The sequence below is a fragment of the Bombina bombina genome, chromosome 5 (assembly GCF_027579735.1).
Source record: "Bombina bombina isolate aBomBom1 chromosome 5, aBomBom1.pri, whole genome shotgun sequence".
In the NCBI taxonomy this organism is placed as follows: Eukaryota; Metazoa; Chordata; class Amphibia; order Anura; family Bombinatoridae; genus Bombina; species Bombina bombina.
In genome coordinates, this window is record NC_069503.1 from 622579579 (window position 1) to 622602206 (window position 22628).

At 40.4% G+C, this 22628-nt stretch overlaps 1 protein-coding gene across 1 annotated transcript in view; it reads right to left on the bottom strand.

The window, feature by feature from the left end:
- ELP2 (elongator acetyltransferase complex subunit 2) overlaps positions 1-22628 on the bottom strand; it is a gene marked incomplete in the record, with an annotated part of 749242 nt that overhangs the window by 204513 nt on the left and 522101 nt on the right. Inside the window, 1 exon segment of the mRNA XM_053714582.1 lies at positions 2869-3057. Coding sequence (XP_053570557.1) covers positions 2869-3057 — 189 coding nt within the window.

Below are 22628 nucleotides of genomic sequence, written 5' to 3' on the forward strand. Positions count from 1 at the left end.
GCCAATTCCGACCCAGAAGCGATATCCTCTGATAAGTCTGAGTCGTCGTCCTCAGCGGATAATCTGTCTGAGATATCCAGCAAAGTCGAAGACCCCTGAGACAGATAGCAGTGCCGTACCTTCCACTTGCGCTTAGTAGGCTGAGGCATCACATTTACGGCCGCAGAAACCGCCGTCTGTAACTGATCGGCAAAGTCTGGAGGCCAAAGGGCCCCATGGGAGGATTAGTAGTGCCCTGGGGAACTGCTTGTGTAATCAGAGATGATTGTAGGTAACGCACCTCGCGGGACGGAGAACCCTCAGAGGTGGACGGCTCAGTCGTACTAAGTACTTTATTCTTTTTCAATATAGCAATATTGTCAAAGCATGTGGAACAGTGTCGTGTCGGAGGTTCAACCGGAACCTCCTCACAGTATACACAATTAATAGGTTTAGATAAAGAGGGAGTATCTTCTAACATATAAGAGTCCTCCATAGCTTACGCCTTTATTACGGACTTGATCAAATTATTAAACGGCAACTTTATATCCCAATGGTCGGGGCACTCACCACCTCCTATGACCCGGACAACAAGGAACAGCTTTCATCTCCTCTGAACGCAGGTCAAGCAAGAGGAAGTTACAGAGGCCATACCCTGTCACATGGAGTGCCATGCAGGACCACCCCTGCACTCGAGAGAGAGAGACGCGCCTTGCCTTATCACATATATATTATGAAGAAACGATCGCCGAGGAACAGAGGAACACGGCCCTTCAAGTGTGACAGGTTAGTAGCGTAGCTCCTGACATGGACTTGAGAGAAGAAAGCAGGCAGCGAAACTCGTCAACGCTGATTGCTTAAGGAGCTGTTAATATGAGTCAGGATGGTTTTGCAGAAGAACTCACCCTGTATCTCCTGACTTTCACCCATGCTCTCACTGAGAGGCTGACAGGACTACTTAAAATTCCAGTCCCATTGCAAAGAGTACTACCCTCCATAAGAGACTACTCTGAAAATTCTGACACTTCTCTGCCAACCTCCTGTGACGAAAGGCAAAGAATGATTGGGGGATGAGGGGAGGTATTTAAGCCTTTGGCTGGGGTATCTTTGCCTCCTCCTGGTGGCCAGTATCTTATTTCTCACAAGTGATGAATGAAGCGGTGGACTCTCCTCCCATTAAGATGGAAAATTAAGTGGGGTAACAGTCTGAACAGGATGTTACTTCTCTACAGAGGGATTTGGATAAATTTAGGGACTGGCCAGTCAAGTGGCAGATAAGATTCAATTAGATAAATGTAAAGTTAAAGTAATGGTAAAATTTACACATTAGTATAATCAGATCCACAATGGAATATAGTTTTAGATGGACTTTAATAAATCCATTCTAATGTAGATACGCTATAACTTACTTTTTAATATAACAATGAAATTCTAAAACCCTAACTCCCTGGTCCTCCTCATTTAATAATATTCTTAACTATTTAGAGTATATGTTGCATGTTTATTTTTGCTGCCACAATACTTAAAGTGATGGTAAAGTTTCCAATTAGTTTATACAGATACGAAATGGAAACAATATTTTAGATAGACTCTAATTCATCTAATTTAATGTAGATACACTATAACTTACTTTTTAATATAGCAATGAAATTCTAATACCCTGCTCTCCGGGCCGCCCACCTCAAAAGTAATTTTTTTGTGGCACTCACACAATTGTATTTATTTTTTATGTGTGGCTAGAGCGCAGTTTGTAGAAAAGTGAAAACCGTCAGCTCACAAAAAAAATTTACTTTTGAGGTTGGCGGCTGGAGAGCATGGTATTATTAAAAATTAAGTTATAGCGTATCTTCATTAGAATGGATGAATTAGAGTCCATCTAAAATGTTGTTTCCATTCCATATCTGTATATACGAATTGGAAACTTTACCATCACTTTAAGTATTGTGGCAGCAGAAATAAACATGCAACAAATACTCTAAATGGGGTTGAGTTAAGGACATTATTAAATGAGAAGGATCAGGGAGTTTTTATAGATAGACTTAGCAACCAGATGCAATTGCAGTCAGCATTTGCAAAGGGGCATTAAGGTAATGTATAAAAAGTGGTATAATTTATGTAATAAAAATATAATCTTGTCTCTTCATTAATGAACAGTAAGACCCAACCTTGATATGCAGAGAGATTTGGGCACTAGCTTTCAAGAAACATACTCTAGATTTGGAAAAAAGTGAAGCTAAGAGTAACCAAATTGGTACGGGGAAATGAATATTTCAGTTAAGTCTAGAAAAGTTGTAAGTATTTACATGGGAAAACGGCATCTCAGAGAGATAATGATTATATTATAGCAATATATACAGGGCCTATATAAGCAACTAAAGGCTATGGATTTCATTCTATTATTTTTTTTCTGCAAAGCATGATAAACAGTTGCTATTGACAGTATAATGGCTAGTATATCCAATTTGAAATCTGATTGCCATTTTGGAGTAAAGAAAGATGCTTTTCCCCTTATGAAGCATAATTGGAAATCACTTAAATTTTAGTTTTTTTCCCTTCTTTTGTATCAACAAGTAAAAACAAGGATATGTGAAAGGTTAAACTTGATAGACTTGAGTCCTCTAAAGAAAACCAAAAATAGAAAGGCCTTAGTCCACATAGATCTATGGTTAACAGACAGGTCTAGATATATTTTTCTTCAAATACATACAACAACAATTGTGCTACAGTGCACATGACCTTACTTGAAACAAGCAGAAATTAAACATATAAGGAAAAAAGAATAGTAGACTAAGATGGTACAAGGATAGCAGCAATGAATATTACATTATTAGGTTATTATAAACATTTTCAATATTTATTTAACCTTAGAAACCTTGTTTTGGTACTCACATTTGACAGAAGATTCTGCATAGATATGCCAGAAATATTACTGAAATTCTCAATGAAGTTCCTAGGAGCATCAAATACTCTAAGAACCTTTTCATCAGCTCCGGACACAAATTGAAATCTACCAATCATAGCGATACACTGCATGTCATAACCGTGTATTTGGGGTCTTGCAATTTCATGCCATGTCACCTAAGCATAAACAAAAAATAAACGGTTAAAAATAGAATGGTACATTTATACTTGTAAATGTGACTTGCTGAATGTTCATTAAAGGGCCAGTAAACCCACAAAATAATGTTATATAATTTTGCACATAGTGCAGAATTATATAACATCAGCTTAGCACCATCTTTCTACCTTAAAAGATTTCAGTGAAAAATTGCTACGAAAGTTACTTTTACAGTACGCCGCTCCTGGCTTTACTGAGCGGGTCTGTTTGTTTTCCCTAAGCCATCGGGCACGCTGTCTATTCACAGCCGGGCCGATCGCTCCATTAAACTCAATGTAGCTCGCTCCTGCTACCAGACCAGAGCGGGAGCGAGTTACATTGAGTTTAATGGTCGCAATCGGGCTGGCTGTGAATAGACAGCATGCCCGATGCGCTTAGGTAAAACAAACAGACTTGCTCAGTAGAGCCAGGAGCGGCGCACTGTAAAAGTAGCTTTCGTAGCAATTTTTCCCTGAAATCTTTTAAGGTAGAAAGATGGCGCTAAGCTGATGTTATATAATTCTGCACTATGTGCAGAATTATATAACATTATTTTGTGGGTTTACTGGCCCTTTAACATTAAAATATGCAAATTTAAAAAAAAGACACAAATGTGCCAAACTGTGCTAGATACATGGTGTGGGATCTTTGATATGGGCTCTGTAAGAGTTCTCCACACCATTTGCAATGAGGATATGCATCTAGCCCCGGGCATTTCCTAATTGAGGGCAACATCATCATGCACAGTGGTGATACATCATCAATAAACTTGTAGGACCGAAGTATGAGAAGCCTTTCTTTTTTAAAAGAGAACACCACAGTGCCATCCTCCACATGGGAAGAAATTCAGAGAAAATCCCTCCACAAGGGAGGGAATTCAGAGTTATTCCCACACCATATAGGGGGACATGAGAGTCATTGTTTGAAAAAGAATAATCAACACATCTTAGACACAGGTGACTGCCATAAAAATACCCTATGAAGACCCTCTCTCAGTTTTACTGTTATTTGACCCAGAGGATGCAGTTAGTCACTTACCTTTTTGTCGAAAAGTTTTTTCCATTGAGTGGAATTGTGATTATTTCAGATAGCCGCTTCTGAGGAGAATGAAAATACTCATTATGAGGTGGAGACTCCCCTCTTTTTAATGAGGTTCACAAGTCACTTTTGTAGATGATCCCTATAATAAATGGTGATCATCTGCAATAATTAGGCTTCATGGAGATGTTTGATAAGTATGACTATAACCCGCATTTGAGGAGATCACCTCTTATTATACGGAAATTATTCTAAAATGGAATCTATCACTCTATATAAGTACTTAAATGGGGCATTTTGTTTTCAATGGAGGAGTCTCTCTTTTTAAAGAGGAAAACATGCTCAGGTCACTATAAGGTGTTTACCTATAGTAAATGTGATGACCTGATAGAAGCATACAAATATGTGGTATTCAATCTGTTCCTCAAAGAAAACAGAGGGAAAGTCCTGCTGACAAGTGATCATCATGATCACAAATATCTCATAACATTGGTCCTACTGAGGCGGGTCTGAACTCTGAAGTCCTCATTTTTAATAGGGGAGCAACACCATTTAAATAGGTCTCATGTCAACCTTAAATGAGAGTCAACTCAAAATGTTTTATTGTTTAAAAAGATAGATAATTCCTTTATTACCTATTCCGCAGTTTTGCACAGCCAACATGGCTATATTAATATACTTTTAACCTCTGTGATTACCTTGTATCAAAGCCACTTTTGACAGCCCCTGATCACATGAATTTTTATTATCTTTTGACTTGCATTTTAGCTGTGCAGAACCCACGGGCGTGAGCAGAATGTTATCTATATGGCCCACATGAACTAGCAGTCTCCATGTGATTAAGAGGCTGTCTTTAGTGGCTTAGAAACAGGCAGAAATTTAGAGGTTAAAATGTTATAAAGTATATTAATATAACAATGTTGGTTGGGCAAAGCCAGGGAATGGGTAGTAAAGGCTTTATCTAACTTTTTAAACAATAACAATTTTAGTGTTGACTGTCCCTTTAATTTGTTGTGTTCTTGATGTCAGGGCTCACATGTCATTGCTTCTATGTGAGCTAATGGGGAATGGGTGATTGTAACAGAGTGTATTTTGGGAAACTCCATATAGGATGAATATATTTAATGTCTGGTGGTGTGTTAATTATTTTTTACTACACTAAGTGAGATTTGGACAGAAGCCCTCTGAAATTAGAATTTTGGTTACTTATTCTATATATACTTTTCTAAACTTATTTTCTGCATAAACTTGAAGAAATAGCAAAGTGACAAATGAATTATTGCCAATAATTTCTATTGTGAAAATGTAAAAAATATTGTAAAAATATATTAGCCTAATTTTTGGTGATCTGGGAACAGATGGTAAATATCGAACCATAAGGTATGTGTTTCAAAGGTTTAAAAATTAAAGAAAGACTTCCTTTTTGTTGTTTACCATGTGTAAATGTGCGTATGTACTCACTATATATATATAGGTAATACAAAGGAGTGTCCAGATCCTGTATTAGTATAAAACTTACAAATTTATTGAATATCCAGATAAAACCACAGTGCATCGACAGATACAATTCTTCAGATCAGACTGACATTCATAGTGTAGACAGCTGGGCAAACTGCAGCAGACATGTTTCGTGCCATCAGGCACTTGTTCACTGCTCACAGGTGTCCCAGCAAATAAACCTTAAATAGGCTGTTCTTAAAGGTATATTGAAACATACAAAAATTATATGTATAAGGTCTACACTATTATCTCTCATAACCATTGTACATGATTATTACAGAATAATTGGAAACATTAGACAGAGTATACCTCAAATATATAGATATATATGAAGATACATTGCTATCACCATAAATACATAGATAAAGACCAGTTCATAATCTTAAGGAATTATATCCTACCTCTGATTATTATCAACTATTATATTTAGCAACATTTCAATATAATATCCTGTCTAATGTGCCAATAAGTATTGTTGAATATGGGGCTAACAACATTTCAATATAATATCCTGTCTAATGTGCCAATAAGTATTGTTGAATATGGGGCTAACTACACAATCTCAATACTATCAAAGAAATTAGAACGATAAGGAATATAATGATAATGAACATGTTGACATAAGGAGTTATATCCCACATCTCATTATAACCAACTATTGTACTATCCCATATACCATAATAATTTCTAATGTATCCTAATGTATATTCCACATGGGACTAAACACATAAGTCTATGTCCCTTCTAAAATTCAAACCTTGGGGAATAGTGGTATTTAATGTAAAAATACAGAATACTTCTCTAGTATCTAGCTTAGCTTCTCTATCTCCACCCCTCTTCCACATGGGTACATGATCTATTGTTTGGACCATTAATAAGCATAATTTGAATTATGATACTCTCGAAAATGTCTTGCTATAGGGGTATCTGACTCAATATCCTCTATTGACCTGATGTGGGCTAAAAATCTATCTTTCAGGGACCTCTTAGTTTTTCCCATATACTGTTTAAAGCACCCCCTACAGGTCAATAGGTATATTACATGCGTGATGTTGCAATTTATGAGAAAATTAATTTGATACTTTTTCTGGGTATGTGTAGATACAAAAGATTCTCCTTCAGTAACATAGTCGCATGTTTTACAGACATTCCTCCTGCATTTAAAGAAACCTTTTCTTTTTTCAACCAGCATGCTCCTGGTGTGCTTCTTGAGCAATCAGAAGGGGAAACATAGTTCCCTATTGTTTTGCCCTTTTTTGGTATGAAATCACACCCTTCTTGTATTATTCTCTTTAATGTCGGATCCGTATACAAAATGGGAATACATTCTCTTATGATATTTACATACCTCCTTGTATTCCAGACTATATGTTGTTATAAATTTTGGTTTTACTTTGTCACTTCTTTCATTTTTATTCTTTTGTTTATTACGATATTTTAGGAGATCCTCACGAGATAGAGAATCTACCTCTTTGCGTGCCTTTTCCAGATTATTTAGAGTGTAACCTCTCTCTAATAGGCGTTTTGTAATTATATTAGCCTGTTTCTCATAATTATCAGTAGTGGTACAATTTTGTTTAGCTCTTATGTATTGACCCTCAGGGATACCATTAAGGGTATGTCTTGGGTGACATGATTTATATTCTAGTATGGTATTACCAGATGTTGACTTTCTATATAAATCTGTTTCAATAATTTCACCTGTCTCATTACCTATTATCATTACCTATTATCATTACATCCAAAAAACAAATTGTATTCCTGTTTTGTTCTCCTATCAGTTTAATGCCACTGTTGTTTTGATTTAAATATTCACAAAAACTGTCTGTTTCTTGTACCTCACCATCAATTATAAAGACAAGGTCGTCTATAAATCTTGCATAGAAGATTATCTTATAACGAAGGGGGTTTCCATCTCCAAAGACATGGAACCGCTCCCACCATCCCATAAAGAGATTGGCGTAACAGGGGGCAAACTTGGCCCCCATAGCGGTTCCCCGCCTTTGGAGATAGAAACCCCCCTCAAACATGAAGAAATTATGTGTGAGCACGTATTCAATAGATGTCAAAATGAAATGTTTAGTAGTCATGTCATAATTACTGTGGGTCTCAAGAAAATATTCCACCGCTTGTAACCCTTTCTCATGACTAATAGTTGTATACAATGAAGCTACATCAACTACTAAGAATCTGTAAGTTGACTTCCACTTAATCTGTTGAAGTTTTATCAGTAAGGAGGTAGTATCTTGTATAAAACTTGGAAGTTCTTTTACCAAAGGTTGTAAAAAACTATCAATAAGTTCTGATAGGGGTTCATTTAGTGAGTTTATCCCAGCTATTATGGGGCGCCCTGGGGGGTCCAGCATGTCTTTGTGTGTTTTGGGAAGGTAATGAAATACTGGTGTTAGAGGGTTCTCAGGAATCAACATTTCCTCAATCTCTTGATTAATAACATTTTTATATCTGGCAGTCTTTACTATGTTAATCAAAATCTCCTTATAATGTAAAGTAGGATTTTCTTTTAGTTTCATATATACCTCTTTTTCACCTAGCTGTCTGCTTGCCTCTTTTATATATGATCCCCTGTTCAAAATTATGACATTTCCTCCTTTATCCGAAGCTCTTACTACAATCCTACTATCATCAGAAATCTTTTTTAATGCCATTTTCTCCTTAAGGGATAGGTTATGTCTCTGTTTTTTGTCTCTTTTATCCAATTCCCTCAGTTTTACAGAGTTTTTAGAGTTACATCAGATAAATTAATCACATTATTATTTATGCATATTTCTAATGATGTTTGGCTGATCTGGTAGTGTAAGCCTTTTGTTGAGTCGTTTTTTTGGGTTGTGATGTACTGGCTTGCTCTTCCCTGATTGCTGATCTTTGTTCCTTTGCCTCTTTTTCCCCTATGTATTTTTTTCTCCCCGCTGGTAAAGTCTCTACCTGTTCGTTTTTTGAAGCTTTAGTTGTAGATGCTTCAAAAGATTCCTTTAGAACTAGGGGTTCTGTATATTCACTAGACATTTCTCCCTCTGAGGAGTCAACCTCATACTCCATATCGGAGAAGGTAACTTGCTTAGCTTTCTTTACACAATTTCTGAACCACCTATTTTTTCTGGGTTCTCGACTAAAGTTTTCATTATTATCCCACCTATATACTGTTTGGTGGTCATAGTCGTATCTGTCTCTAGTCATCTTACGTGATTTGAACTCCCAAAGTTCCTGTCGAAATGTAGTCATATTCTTTTCAAATTGTTTGTCATAAGTTCTAAATTCCGGGTCCCTTTGAAATGTTTTTAGATGTTCCTGTACATTTTTCATTTCGTCTAATAATTCAGATCTTTGTTTTTGTTTATACTCAAACAAAAGCTCAATAAGAGCAAACGAACAAGTGTCCAAAACATTGTTCCACTTAGATATAAAGTCTGCTTCCAGCACTCTGAATGAGGGGAATTTTCTAATTCTTAATCCCCTAGGTATGCGTTTATTATGCTTGTATAGTAGGAAGGACTTTATATCTAGCTCCAATTTAATATCTCTTTTTCTTAAATTGTCAAAAAACAAACTGTCAATTGTATATACCACGTCATCTTGACTGTCATGTGCTGTAGTGTCTTCCCCGAAATTAGTCAAGACATAGCTGGATTCCTCACTTTCCAATGTACTGTCTAAGGGCCTTGTCCAACACAGTTTTGGATGTGAACAAGTTTGTTAGAAAGCTGGTATTGCGGAAACATTTCGCTGATGCTGAGAGGGAACAGAACAAAGTGACCCTGATACAAGGAGTGCAAGGTAATGAGTATTTAACTTTTTCTAAACAGTGTACTATAAATGATTTACAGGGCCTTTTAGATGAAAACACTGGAGAACAATCTAGTGAATTAATAACAGAAAGGGATATTGATTTGTCTAAATTTAAGAAAAAGAGTAGTTTTTATCCTATACACTCTAGAACCCACTCAGTGGAGACTTTCCAGAAAGTAGTAGAGGAAAAACTGAGGGAATTGGATAAAAGAGAAAAAAACAGAGACATAACCTATCCCTTAAGGAGAAAATGGCATTAAAAAAGATTTCTGATGATAGTAGGATTGTGGTAAGAGCTTCGGATAAAGGAGGAAATGTCATAATTTTGAACAGGGGAATCATATATAAAAGAGGCAAGCAGACAGCTAGGTGAAAAAGAGGTATATATGAAACTAAAAGAGAATCCTACTTTACATTATAAGGAGATTTTGATTAACATAGTAAAGACTGCCAGATATAATACTGTTATTAATCAAGAGATTGAGGAAATGCTGATTCCTGAGAACCCTTTAACACCAGTATTTCATTACCTTCCCAAAACACACAAAGACATGCTGAACCCCCCAGGGCGCCCCATAATAGCTGGGATAAACTCACTAAATGAACCCCTAACAGAACTTATTGATAGTTTTTTACAACCATTGGTAAAAGAACTTCCAAGTTTTATACAAGATACTACCTCCTTACTGATAAAACTTCAACAGATTAAGTGGAAGTCAATTTACAGATTCTTAGTAGTTGATGTAGCTTCATTGTATACAGCTATTAGTCATGAGAAAGGGTTACAAGCAGTGGAATATTTTCTTGAGACCCACAGTAATTATGATGTGACTACTAAACATTTCATTTTGACATCTATTGAATACGTGCTCACACATAATTTCTTCATGTTTGAGGGGGGTTTCTATCTCCAAAGGCGGGGAACCGCTATGGGGGCCAAGTTTGCCCCCTGTTACGCCAATCTCTTTATGGGATGGTGGGAGCGGTTCCATGTCTTTGGAGATGGAAACCCCCTTCGTTATAAGATAATCTTCTATGCAAGATTTATAGACGACCTTGTCTTTATAATTGATGGTGAGGAACAAGAAACAGACAGTTTTTGTGAATATTTAAATCAAAACAACAGTGGCATTAAACTGATAGGAGAACAAAAACAGAATTTATGCTTACCTGATAAATTACTTTCTCCAACGGTGTGTCCGGTCCACGGCGTCATCCTTACTTGTGGGATATTCTCTTCCCCAACAGGAAATGGCAAAGAGCCCAGCAAAGCTGGTCATATGATCCCTCCTAGGCTCCGCCTACCCCAGTCATTCGACCGACGTACAGGAGGAAATATGCATAGGAGAAACCATATGATACCGTGGTGACTGTAGTTAGAGAAAATAATTCATCAGACCTGATTAAAAAAACCAGGGCGGGCCGTGGACCGGACACACCGTTGGAGAAAGTAATTTATCAGGTAAGCATAAATTCTGTTTTCTCCAACATAGGTGTGTCCGGTCCACGGCGTCATCCTTACTTGTGGGAACCAATACCAAAGCTTTAGGACACGGATGAAGGGAGGGAGCAAATCAGGTCACCTAAATGGAAGGCACCACGGCTTGCAAAACCTTTCTCCCAAAAATAGCCTCTGAAGAAGCAAAAGTATCAAATTTGTAAAATTTGGCAAAAGTGTGCAGTGAAGACCAAGTCGCTGCCTTACATATCTGGTCAACAGAAGCCTCGTTCTTGAAGGCCCATGTGGAAGCCACAGCCCTAGTGGAATGAGCTGTGATTCTTTCAGGAGGCTGCCGTCCGGCAGTCTCATAAGCCAATCGGATAATGCTTTTAAGCCAAAAAGAAAGAGAGGTAGAAGTTGCCTTTTGACCAGAATAAACAACAAACAAAGAAGATGTTTGTCTGAAATCTTTAGTGGCCTCTAAATAGAATTTTAGAGCACGGACCACGTCCAAATTGTGTAACAAACGTTCCTTCTTTGAAACTGGATTCGGACACAAAGAAGGTACAACTATCTCCTGGTTAATATTCTTGTTGTAAACAACTTTCGGAAGAAAACCAGGCTTAGTACGCAAAACCACCTTATCTGCATGGAACACCAGATAGGGCGGAGAACACTGCAGAGCAGATAACTCAGAAACTCTTCTAGCAGAAGAAATTGCAACCAAAAACAAAACTTTCTAAGATAATAACTTAATATCTACGGAATGTAAGGGTTCAAACGGAACCCCTTGAAGAACTGAAAGAACTAGATTAAGACTCCAGGGAGGAGTCAAAGGTCTGTAAACAGGCTTGATTCTAACCAGAGCCTGAACAAACGCTTGAACGTCTGGCACAGCTGCCAGCCTTTTGTGAAGTAAAACAGATAACGCAGAGATCTGTCCCTTCAGAGAACTTGCAGATAATCCTTTCTCCAAACCTTCTTGTAGAAAGGATAGAATCTTAGGAATTTTTATCTTGTTCCAGGGGAATCCTTTAGATTCACACCAACAGATATATTTTTTCCATATCTTATGGTAGATTTTTCTAGTTACAGGCTTTCTAGCCTGAATCAGAGTATCTATTACAGAATCTGAAAACCCACGCTTTGATAAAATCAAGCGTTCAATCTCCAAGCAGTCAGTTGGAGGGAAACCAGATTCGGATGTTCAAATGGACCTTGAACAAGAAGGTCCTGTCTCAAAGGTAGCTTCCATGGTGGAGCCGATGACATATTCACCAGGTCTGCATACCAAGTCCTGCGTGGCCACGCAGGAGCTATCAAGATCACCGAAGCCCTCTCCTGATTGATCCTGGCTACCAGCCTGGGAATGAGAGGAAACGGTGGGAATACATAAGCTAGGTTGAAGGTCCAAGGTGCTACTAGTGCATCTACTAGAGTCGCCTTGGGATCCCTGGATCTGGACCCGTAACAAGGAACCTTGAAGTTCTGACGAGAGGCCATCAGATCCATGTCTGGAATGCCCCATAATTGAGTTATTTGGGCAAAGATTTCCGGGTGGAGTTCCCACTCCCCCGGATGGAATGTCTGACGACTCAGAAAATCCGCTTCCCAATTTTCCACTCCTGGGATGTGGATTGCAGACAAGTAGCAGGAGTGATCCTCCGCCCATTGAATTATCTTGGTCACTTCCTCCATCGCCAGGGAACTCCTTGTTCCCCCCTGATGGTTGATATATGCAACTGTCGTCATGTTGTCTGATTGAAACCTTATGAATTTGGCCTTTGCTAGATGAGGCCAAGCTTTGAGAGCATTGAATATCGCTCTCAGTTCCAGAATGTTTATCGGGAGAAGAGATTCTTCCCGAGACCATAGACCCTGAGCTTTCAGGGGTTCCCAGACCGCGCCCCAGCCCACCAGACTGGCGTCGGTCGTGACAATGACCCACTCTGGTCTGCGGAAGCTCATTCCCTGTGACAGGTTGTCCAGGATCAGCCACCAACGGAGTGAATCTCTGGTCCTTTGATCTACTTGAATCGTCGGAGACAAGTCTGTATAATCCCCATTCCACTGTCTGAGCATGCACAGTTGTAATGGTCTTAGATGAATTTGTGCAAAAGGAACTATGTCCATTGTTGCAACCATCAATCCTATTACTTCCATGCACTGCGCTATGGAAGGACGAAGAACAGAATGAAGTACTTGACAAGAGCTTAGAAGTTTTGATTTTCTGACCTCTGTCAGAAAAAACAGAATTTATGTTTACCTGATAAATTACTTTCTCCAACGGTGTGTCCGGTCCACGGCGTCATCCTTACTTGTGGGATATTCTCTTCCCCAACAGGAAATGGCAAAGAGCCCAGCAAAGCTGGTCACATGATCCCTCCTAGGCTCCGCCTACCCCAGTCATTCGACCGACGTTAAGGAGGAATATTTGCATAGGAGAAACCATATGTTACCGTGGTGACTGTAGTTAAAGAAAATAAATTATCAGACCTGATTAAAAAAACCAGGGCGGGCCGTGGACCGGACACACCGTTGGAGAAAGTAATTTATCAGGTAAACATAAATTCTGTTTTCTCCAACATAGGTGTGTCCGGTCCACGGCGTCATCCTTACTTGTGGGAACCAATACCAAAGCTTTAGGACACGGATGAAGGGAGGGAGCAAATCAGGTCACCTAAATGGAAGGCACCACGGCTTGCAAAACCTTTCTCCCAAAAACAGCCTCAGAAGAAGCAAAAGTATCAAATTTGTAAAATTTAGAAAAAGTGTGCAGTGAAGACCAAGTCGCTGCCTTACATATCTGATCAACAGAAGCCTCGTTCTTGAAGGCCCATGTGGAAGCCACAGCCCTAGTGGAGTGAGCTGTGATTCTTTCAGGAGGCTGCCGTCCGGCAGTCTCATAAGCCAATCGGATAATGCTTTTAATCCAGAAGGAGAGAGAGGTAGAAGTTGCTTTTTGACCTCTCCGTTTACTAGAATAAACAACAAACAAAGACAAAGTTTGTCTGAAATCCTTAGTAGCTGCTAAGTAAAATTTGAGAGCACGAACTACATCCAAGTTGTGCAACAAACGTTCCTTCTTTGAAACTGGAAGAAAACCAGGTTTAGTACGCAAAACCACCTTATCTGCATGGAACACCAGATAAGGAGAAGAACACTGCAGAGCAGATAATTCTGAAACTCTTCTAGCAGAAGAAATTGCAACCAAAAACAAAACTTTCCAAGATAATAACTTAATATCAACGGAATGTAAGGGTTCAAACGGAACCCCCTGAAGAACTGAAAGAACTAGGTTGAGACTCCAAGGAGGAGTCAAAATTTTGTAAACAGGCTTGATTCTAACCAGAGCCTGAACAAAGGCTAGAACATCTGGCACAGCTGCCAGCTTTTTGTGAAGTAACACAGACAAGGCAGAAATCTGTCCCATCAAGGAACTTGCAGATAATCCTTTTTCCAATCCTTCTCGAAGGAAGGATAGACTCTTAGGAATCTTAACCTTGTCCCAAGGGAATCCTGTAGATTCACACCAACAGATATACCAAATTATGTGGTAATTTTTCTGGTTACAGGCTTTCAGGCCTGAACAAGAGTATTAATAACAGAATCTGAGAACCCTCGCTTTGATAAGATCAAGCGTTCAATCTCCAAGCAGTCAGCTGGAGTGGGTCGAACGGACCTAGAACAAGAAGGTCTCGTCTCAAAGGTAGCTTCCATGGTGGAGCCGATGACATATTCACCAGATCTGCATACCAAGTCCTGCGTGGCCACGCAGGAGCTATCAAAATCACCGACGCCCTCTCCTGATTGATCCTGGCTACCAGCCTGGGGATGAGAGGAAACGGCGGGAACACATAAGCTAGTTTGAAGGTCCAAGGTGCTACTAGTGCATCCACTAGAGCCGCCTTGGGATCCCTGGATCTGTACCCGTAGTAAGGAACTCTGAAGTTCTGACGAGAGGCCATCAGATCCATGTCTGGAATGCCCCACGGTTGAGTGACTTGGGCAAAGATTTCCGGATGGAGTTCCCACTCCCCCGGATGCAATGTCTGACGACTCAGAAAATCCACTTCCCAATTTTCCACTCCTGGGATGTGGATAGCAGACAGGTGGCAGGAGTGAGACTCCGCCCATAGAATGATTTTGGTCACTTCTTCCATCGCTAGGGAACTCCTTGTTCCCCCCTGATGGTTGATGTATGAAGTTGGCCCTCGCTAGCTGAGGCCAAGCTTTGAGAGCATTGAATATCGCTCTCAGTTCCAGAATATTTATCGGTAGAAGAGATTCTACCCGAGACCAAAGACCCTGAGCTTTCAGGGATCCCCAGACCGCGCCCCAGCCCATCAGACTGGCGTCGGTCGTGACAATGACCCACTCTGGTCTGCGGAAGGTCATCCCTTGTGACAGGTTGTCCAGGGACAGCCACCAACGGAATGAGTCTCTGGTCCTCTGATTTACTTGTATCTTCGGAGACAAGTCTGAATAGTCCCCATTCCACTGACTGAGCATGAACAGTTGTAATGGTCTTAGATGAATGCGCACAAAAGGAACTATGTCCATTGCCGCTACCATCAAACCTATCACTTCCATGCACTGCGCTATGGAAGGAAGAGGAACGGAATGAAGTATCCGACAAGAATCTAGAAGTTTTGTTTTTCTGGCTTCTGTCAGAAAAATCCTCATTTCTAAGGAGTCTATTATAGTTCCCAAGAAGGGAACCCTCGTTGACGGAGATAGAGAACTCTTTTCCACGTTCACTTTCCATCCGTGAGATCTGAGAAAGGCCAGGACAATGTCCGTGTGAGCCTTTACTTGAGGAAGGGACGACGCTCGAATCAGAATGTCGTCCAAGTAAGGTACTACAGCAATGCCCCTTGGTCTTAGCACTGCCAGAAGGGACCCTAGTACCTATGAGAAAATCCTAGGAGCAGTGGCTAATCCGAAAGAAAACGCCACGAACTGGAAATGCTTGTCCAGGAATGCAAACCTTAGGAACCGATGATGTTCCTTGTGGATAGGAATATGTAGATACGCATCCTTGAAATCCACCTTGGTCATGAATTGACCTTCCTGGATGGAAGGAAGAAGTGTTCGAATGGTTTCCATCTTGAACGATGGAACCTTGAGAAACTTGTTCAAGATCTTGAGATCTAAGATTGGTCAGAACGTTCCCTCTTTTTTGGGAACTATGAACAGATTGGAGTAGAACCCCATCCCTTGTTCTCCTAATGGAACAGGATGAATCACTCCCATTTTTAGCAGGTCTTCTACCCAATGTAAGAATGCCTGTCTTCTTATGTGGTCTGAAGACAACTGAGACCTGTGGAACCTCCCCCTTGGAGGAAGCCCCTTGAACTCCAGAGAATAACCTTGGGAGACTATTTCTAGCGCCCAAGGATCCAGAACATCTCTTGCCCCAGCCTGAGCGAAGAGAGAGAGTCTGCCCCCCACCAGATCCGGTCCCGGATCGGGGGCCCGCATTTCATGCTGTCTTGGTAGCAGTGGCAGGTTTCCTGGCCTGCTTTCCTTTGTTCCAGCCTTGCATAAGTCTCCAGGCTGGATTGGCTTGAGAAGTATTACCTTCCTGCTTAGAGGACGTAGCCCTTGGGGCTGATCCGTTTCTGCGAAAGGGACGAAACTTAGGTTTATTTTTGGTCCTGAAAAGACCTATCCTGAGGAAGGGCGTGGCCCTTGCCCCCAGTGATATCAGAGATAATCTCTTTCAAGTCAGGGCCAAAGAGTGTTTTTCCCCTTGAAAGGAATGTCAAGCAATTTGTTCTTGGAAGACGCATCCGCTGCCCAAGATTTTAACCAAAGCGCTCTGCGCCACAATAGCAAACCCAGAATTTTTTCGCCGCTAACCTAGCCAATTGCAAGGTGGCGTCTAGGGTGAAAGAATTAGCCAATTTAAGAGCACGAATTCTGTCCATAATCTCTTCATAAGAAGAAGAATTACTAATAATCGCCTTTCCTAGCTCATCAAACTAGAAACACGCGGCTGCAGTGACAGGGACAATGCATGCAATTGGTTGTAGAAGGGAACCTTGCTGAACAAACATCTTTAGCAGACCTTCTAATTTTTTATCCATAGGATCTTGGAAAGCACAACTATCTTCTATGGGTATAGTGGCGCGCTTGTGTAGAGTAGAAACCGCCCCCTCGACCTTGGGGACTGTCTGCCATCAGTCCTTTCTGGGGTCGACTATAGGAAAACAATTTTATAAATATGGGGGGAGGTACTAAAGGTATACCGGGCCTGTCCCATTCTTTACTAACAATGTACGCCACCCGCTTGGATATAGGAAAAGCTTCGGGGGGCCCCGGGGCCTCTAAGAACTTTTCCATTTTACATAGTGGTTCTGGAATGACCAGATAATCACAATCATCCAAATTGGATAACACCTCCTTAAGCAGAGCGCGGAGATGTTCCAACTTAAATTTAAAAGTAATCACATCAGGTTCAGCTTGTTGAGAAATGTTTCCTGAATCTGAAATTTCTCCCTCAGACAAAACCTCCCTGGCCCCCTCAGATTGGTGTAGGGGCCCTTCAGGAACCATATCATCAGCGTTCTCATGCTCTACAGAATTTTCTAAAACAGAGCAGTCGCGCTTTCGCTGATAAGTGGGCATATTGGCTAAAATGTTTTTGATAGAATTATCCATTACAGCCGTTAAATGTTGCATAGTAAGGAGTATTGGCGCACTAGATGTACTAGGGGCCTCCTGTATGGGCAAGACTGGTGTAGACGAAGGAGGGGATGATGCAGTACCATGCTTACTCCCCTCACTTGAGGAATCATCTTGGGCATCATTTTTACTAAATTTTTTTATGACATAAAATACATATAGTTAAATGAGAAGGAACCTTGGTTTCCCCACAGTCAGAACACAATCTATCTGGTAGTTCAGACATGTTAAACAGGCATAAACTTGATAACAAAGCACAAAAAACGTTTTAAAATAAAACCGTTACTGTCACTTTAAATTTTAAACTAAACACACTTTATTACTGCAATTGCGAAAAAGTATGAAGGAATTGTTCAAAATTCACCAAAATTTCACCACAGTGTCTTAAAGCCTTAAAAGTATTGCACACCAAATTTGGAAGCTTTAACCCTTAAAATAACGGAACCGGAGCCGTTTTTATATTTAACCCCTTTACAGTCCCTGGAATCTGCTTTGCTGAGACCCAACCAAGCCCAAAGGGGAATACGATACCAAATGATGCCTTCAGAAAGACTTCTCTATGTAACAGAGCTCCACACACATGCAGCTGCATGCCATGCTGTCCTCAAAAACAAGTGCGCCATACCGGCGCGAAAATGAGGCTCTGACTATGATTAGGGAAAGCCCCTAAAGAATAAGGTGTCAAAAACAGTGCCTGCCGATATAATCATATCAAAATACCCAGAATAAATGATTCCTCAAGGCTAAATATGTGTTAATAATGAATCGATTTAGCCCAGAAAAAGTCTACAGTCTTAATAAGCCCTTGTGAAGCCCTTATTTACTATCTTAATAAACATGGCTTACCGGATCCCATAGGGAAAATGACAGCTTCCAGCATTACATCGTCTTGTTAGAATGTGTCATACCTCAAGCAGTAAGAGACTGCACACTGTTCCCCCAACTGAAGTTAATTGCTCTCAACAGTCCTGTGTGGAACAGCCATGGATTTTAGTTACGGTGCTAAAATCATTTTCCTCATACAAACAGAAATCTTCATCTCTTTTCTGTTTCTGAGTAAATAGTACATACCAGCACTATTTTAAAATAACAAACTCTTGATTGAATAATAAAAACTACAGTTAAACACTAAAAAACTCTAAGCCATCTCCGTGGAGATGTTGCCTGTACAACGGCAAAGAGAATGACTGGGGTAGGCGGAGCCTAGGAGGGATCATGTGACCAGCTTTGCTGGGCTCTTTGCCATTTCCTGTTGGGGAAGAGAATATCCCACAAGTAAGGATGACGCCGTGGACCGGACACACCTATGTTGGAGAAATCCTCATTTCTAAGGAGTCTATTATTGTTCCCAAGAAGGGAACTCTTGTTGACGGGGAAAGAGAACTTTTTTCTATGTTCACTTTCCATCCGTGAGATCTGAGAAAGGCTAGGATGATGTCCGTATGAGCCTTTGCTTTTGACAGAGACGACGCTTGAATCAGGATGTCGTCCAAGTACGGTACTACTGCAATGCCCCTTGGTCTTAGAACCGCTAGAAGGGACCCTAGTACCTTTGTGAAAATACTCGGAGCAGTGGCTAATCCGAATGGAAGTGCCACAAACTGGTAATGCTTGTCCAGAAAAGCGAACCTTAGGAACTGATGATGTTCCTTGTGGATAGGAATATGTAGGTACGCATCCTTTAAATCCACCGTGGTCATAAATTGACCTTCCTGGATGGTAGGAAGGATCGTTCGAATGGTTTCCATTTTGAACGATGGAACCCTGAGAAATTTGTTTAGGATCTTGAGATCTAAAATTGGTCTGAATGTTCCCTCTTTTTTGGGAACTATGAACAGGTTGGAGTAAAACCCCATCCCTTGTTCTCCTATTGGAACTGGATGAATTACTCCCATCTTTAACAGGTCTTCTACACAATGTAAGAATGCCTGTCTTTTTATTTGGTTTGAAGATAATTGAGACCTGTGGAACCTTCCCCTTGGGGGTAGTTCCTTGAATTCCAGGAGATAACCTTGAGAGACTATTTCTAGTGCCCAAGGATCCTGAACATCTCTTGCCCAAGCCTGAGCAAAGAGAGAAAGTCTGCCCCCCACCAGATCCGGTCCCGGATCGGGGGCCATCCCTTCATGCTGTTTTGGTAGCAGTGGCAGGCTTCTTGGCCTGCTTACCCTTGTTCCAGCCTTGCATCGGTCTCCAGGCTGGTTTGGGTTGAGAAGTATTACCCTCTTGCTTAGAGGATGTAGAAGTAGAGGCTGGTCCGTTTCTGCGAAAGGGACGAAAATTAGGCTTATTTCTAGCCTTAAAAGACCTATCCTGAGGAAGGGCGTGGCCCTTTCCCCCGGTGATGTCTGAAATAATCTCTTTCAAATCAGGACCAAACAGTGTTTTGCCCTTGAAAGGGATGTTAAGCAATTTTGTCTTGGAAGACACATCTGCTGACCAAGACTTTAGCCAAAGCGCTCTGCGCGCCACGATAGCAAACCCTGAATTTTTCGCCGCTAATCTAGCTAATTGCAAAGCGGCATCTAGAATAAAAGAGTTAGCCAATTTAAGTGCTTGAACTCTGTCCATAACCTCCTCATACGAAGATTCTTTATTGAGCGACTTTTCTAGTTCTTCGAACCAGAAACACGCTGCCGTAGTGACAGGAACAATGCATGAAATTGGTTGTAGAAGGTAACCTTGCTGAACAAACATCTTTTTAAGCAAACCCTCTAATTTTTTATCCATAGGATCTTTGAAAGCACAACTATCTTCTATGGGAATAGTAGTGCGTTTGTTTAGAGTAGAGACCGCCCCCTCGACCTTAGGGACTGTCTGCCATAAGTCCTTTCTGGGGTCGACTATAGGAAATAATTTCTTAAATATAGGGGGAGGAACAAAAGGTATGCCGGGCCTTTCCCATTCCTTATTTTAGTATGTCCGCCACCCGCTTGGGTATAGGAAAAACATCGGGGGGCACCGGAACCTCTAGCAACTTGTCCATCTTACATAATTTCTCTGGAATGACCAAATTGTCACAATCATCCAGAGTAGATAATACCTCCTTAAGCAGTGCGCGGAGATGTTCTAATTTAAATTTAAATGTTACAACATCAGGTTCAGCTTGTTGAGAAATTTTTCCTGAATCTGAAATTTCTCCCTCAGACAAAACCTCCCTCCTGGCCCCTTCAGATTGGTGTGAGGGTATGTCAGAAACGTTATCATCAGCGTCCTCTTGCTCTTCAGTGTTTAAAACAGAGCAATCGCGCTTTCTCTGATAAGTAGGCATTTTAGATAAAATATTTGCAATAGAATTATCCATAACAGCCGTTAATTGTTGCATGGTAATAAGTATTGGCGCACTAGATGTACTAGGGGCCTCTTGTGTGGGCAAAACTGGTGTAGACACAGAAGGGGATGATGCAGTACCATGCTTACTCCCCTCATCTGAAGAATCATCTTGGGCACTATTATTATCTGTGGCATCATTGTCCCTACTTTGTTTGGACACTATGTCACAATTATCACATATATTTAAATGGGGAGACACATTGGCTTTCATACATATAGAACATCGCTTATCTGATGGTTCAGACATGTTAAACAGGCTTAAACTTGTCAACAAAGCACAAAAAACGTTTTAAAATAAAACCGTTACTGTCACTTTAAATTTTAAACAGAACACACTTTATTACTGAATATGCGAAAAAGCATGAAGCAATTGTTCAAAATTCACCAAAATTTCACCACAGTGTCTTAAAGCCTTAAAAGTATAGCACACCAAATTTGAAAGCTTTAACCCTTAAAATAACGGAACCGGAGCCGTTTTTACATTTAACCCCTATACAGTCCCAGGTATCTGCTTTGCTGAGACCCAACCAAGCCCAGAGGGGAATACGATACCAAATGACGCCTTCTATAAGCTTTTTCAGTGGTTCTTAGCTCCTCACACATGCATCTGTATGCCTTGCTTTCCAAAAACAACTGCGCATTAGTGGCGCAAAAATGAGGCTCTGCCTATGACTAGAGAAGGCCCCCATCTGAAAAAGGTGTCCAAACAGTGCCTGCCGTTTTTTAACAACAATCCCCAAGATTATAATAACTATAAAGAGTTATAATCTGCCAGATATGCTTAGCAAAGTAATCGTTTTAGCCCAGAAAAATGTCTACCAGTTTTTTAAGCCCTTATAAAGCCCTTTATTCTTTTACTTAATCTAAGAAAATGGCTTACCGGTCCCCATAGGGAAAATGACAGCCTTCCAGCATTACAAGGTCTTGTTAGAAATGTGGCCAGTCATACCTCAGGCAGAAAAGTCTGCCAACTGCTTCCCCCAACTGAAGTTACTTCATCTCAACAGTCCTGTGTGGAAACAGCAATCGATTTTAGTAACGTTTGCTAAAATCATCTTCCTCTTACAAACAGAAATCTTCTTCTCTTTTCTGTTTCAGAGTAAATAGTACATACCAGCACTATTTTAAAATAACAAACACTTGATTGAAGAATAAAAACTACATTTAAACACCAAAAAACTCTTAGCCATCTCCGTGGAGATGTTGCCTGTGCAACGGCAAAGAGAATGACTGGGGTAGGCGGAGCCTAGGAGGGATCATATGACCAGCTTTGCTGGGCTCTTTGCCATTTCCTGTTGGGGAAGAGAATATCCCACAAGTAAGGATGACGCCGTGGACCGGACACACCTATGTTGGAGAAACAGGAATACAATTTGTTTTTTGGATGTAATGATAATAGGTAATGAGACAGGTGAAATTATTGAAACAGATTTATATAGAAAGTCAACATCTGGTAATACCATACTAGAATATAAATCATGTCACCCAAGACACACCCTTAATGGTATCCCTAAGGGTCAATACATAAGAGCTAAACAAAATTGTACCACTACTGATAATTATGAGAAACAGGCTAATATAATTACAAAACGCCTATTAGAGAGAGGTTACACTCTAAATAATCTGGAAAAGGCACGCAAAGAGGTAGATTCTCTATCTCGTGAGGATCTCCTAAAATATCGTAATAAACAAAAGAATAAAAATGAAAGAAGTGGGGGGCGGAGCCGGCCATCAGAGAACATGACC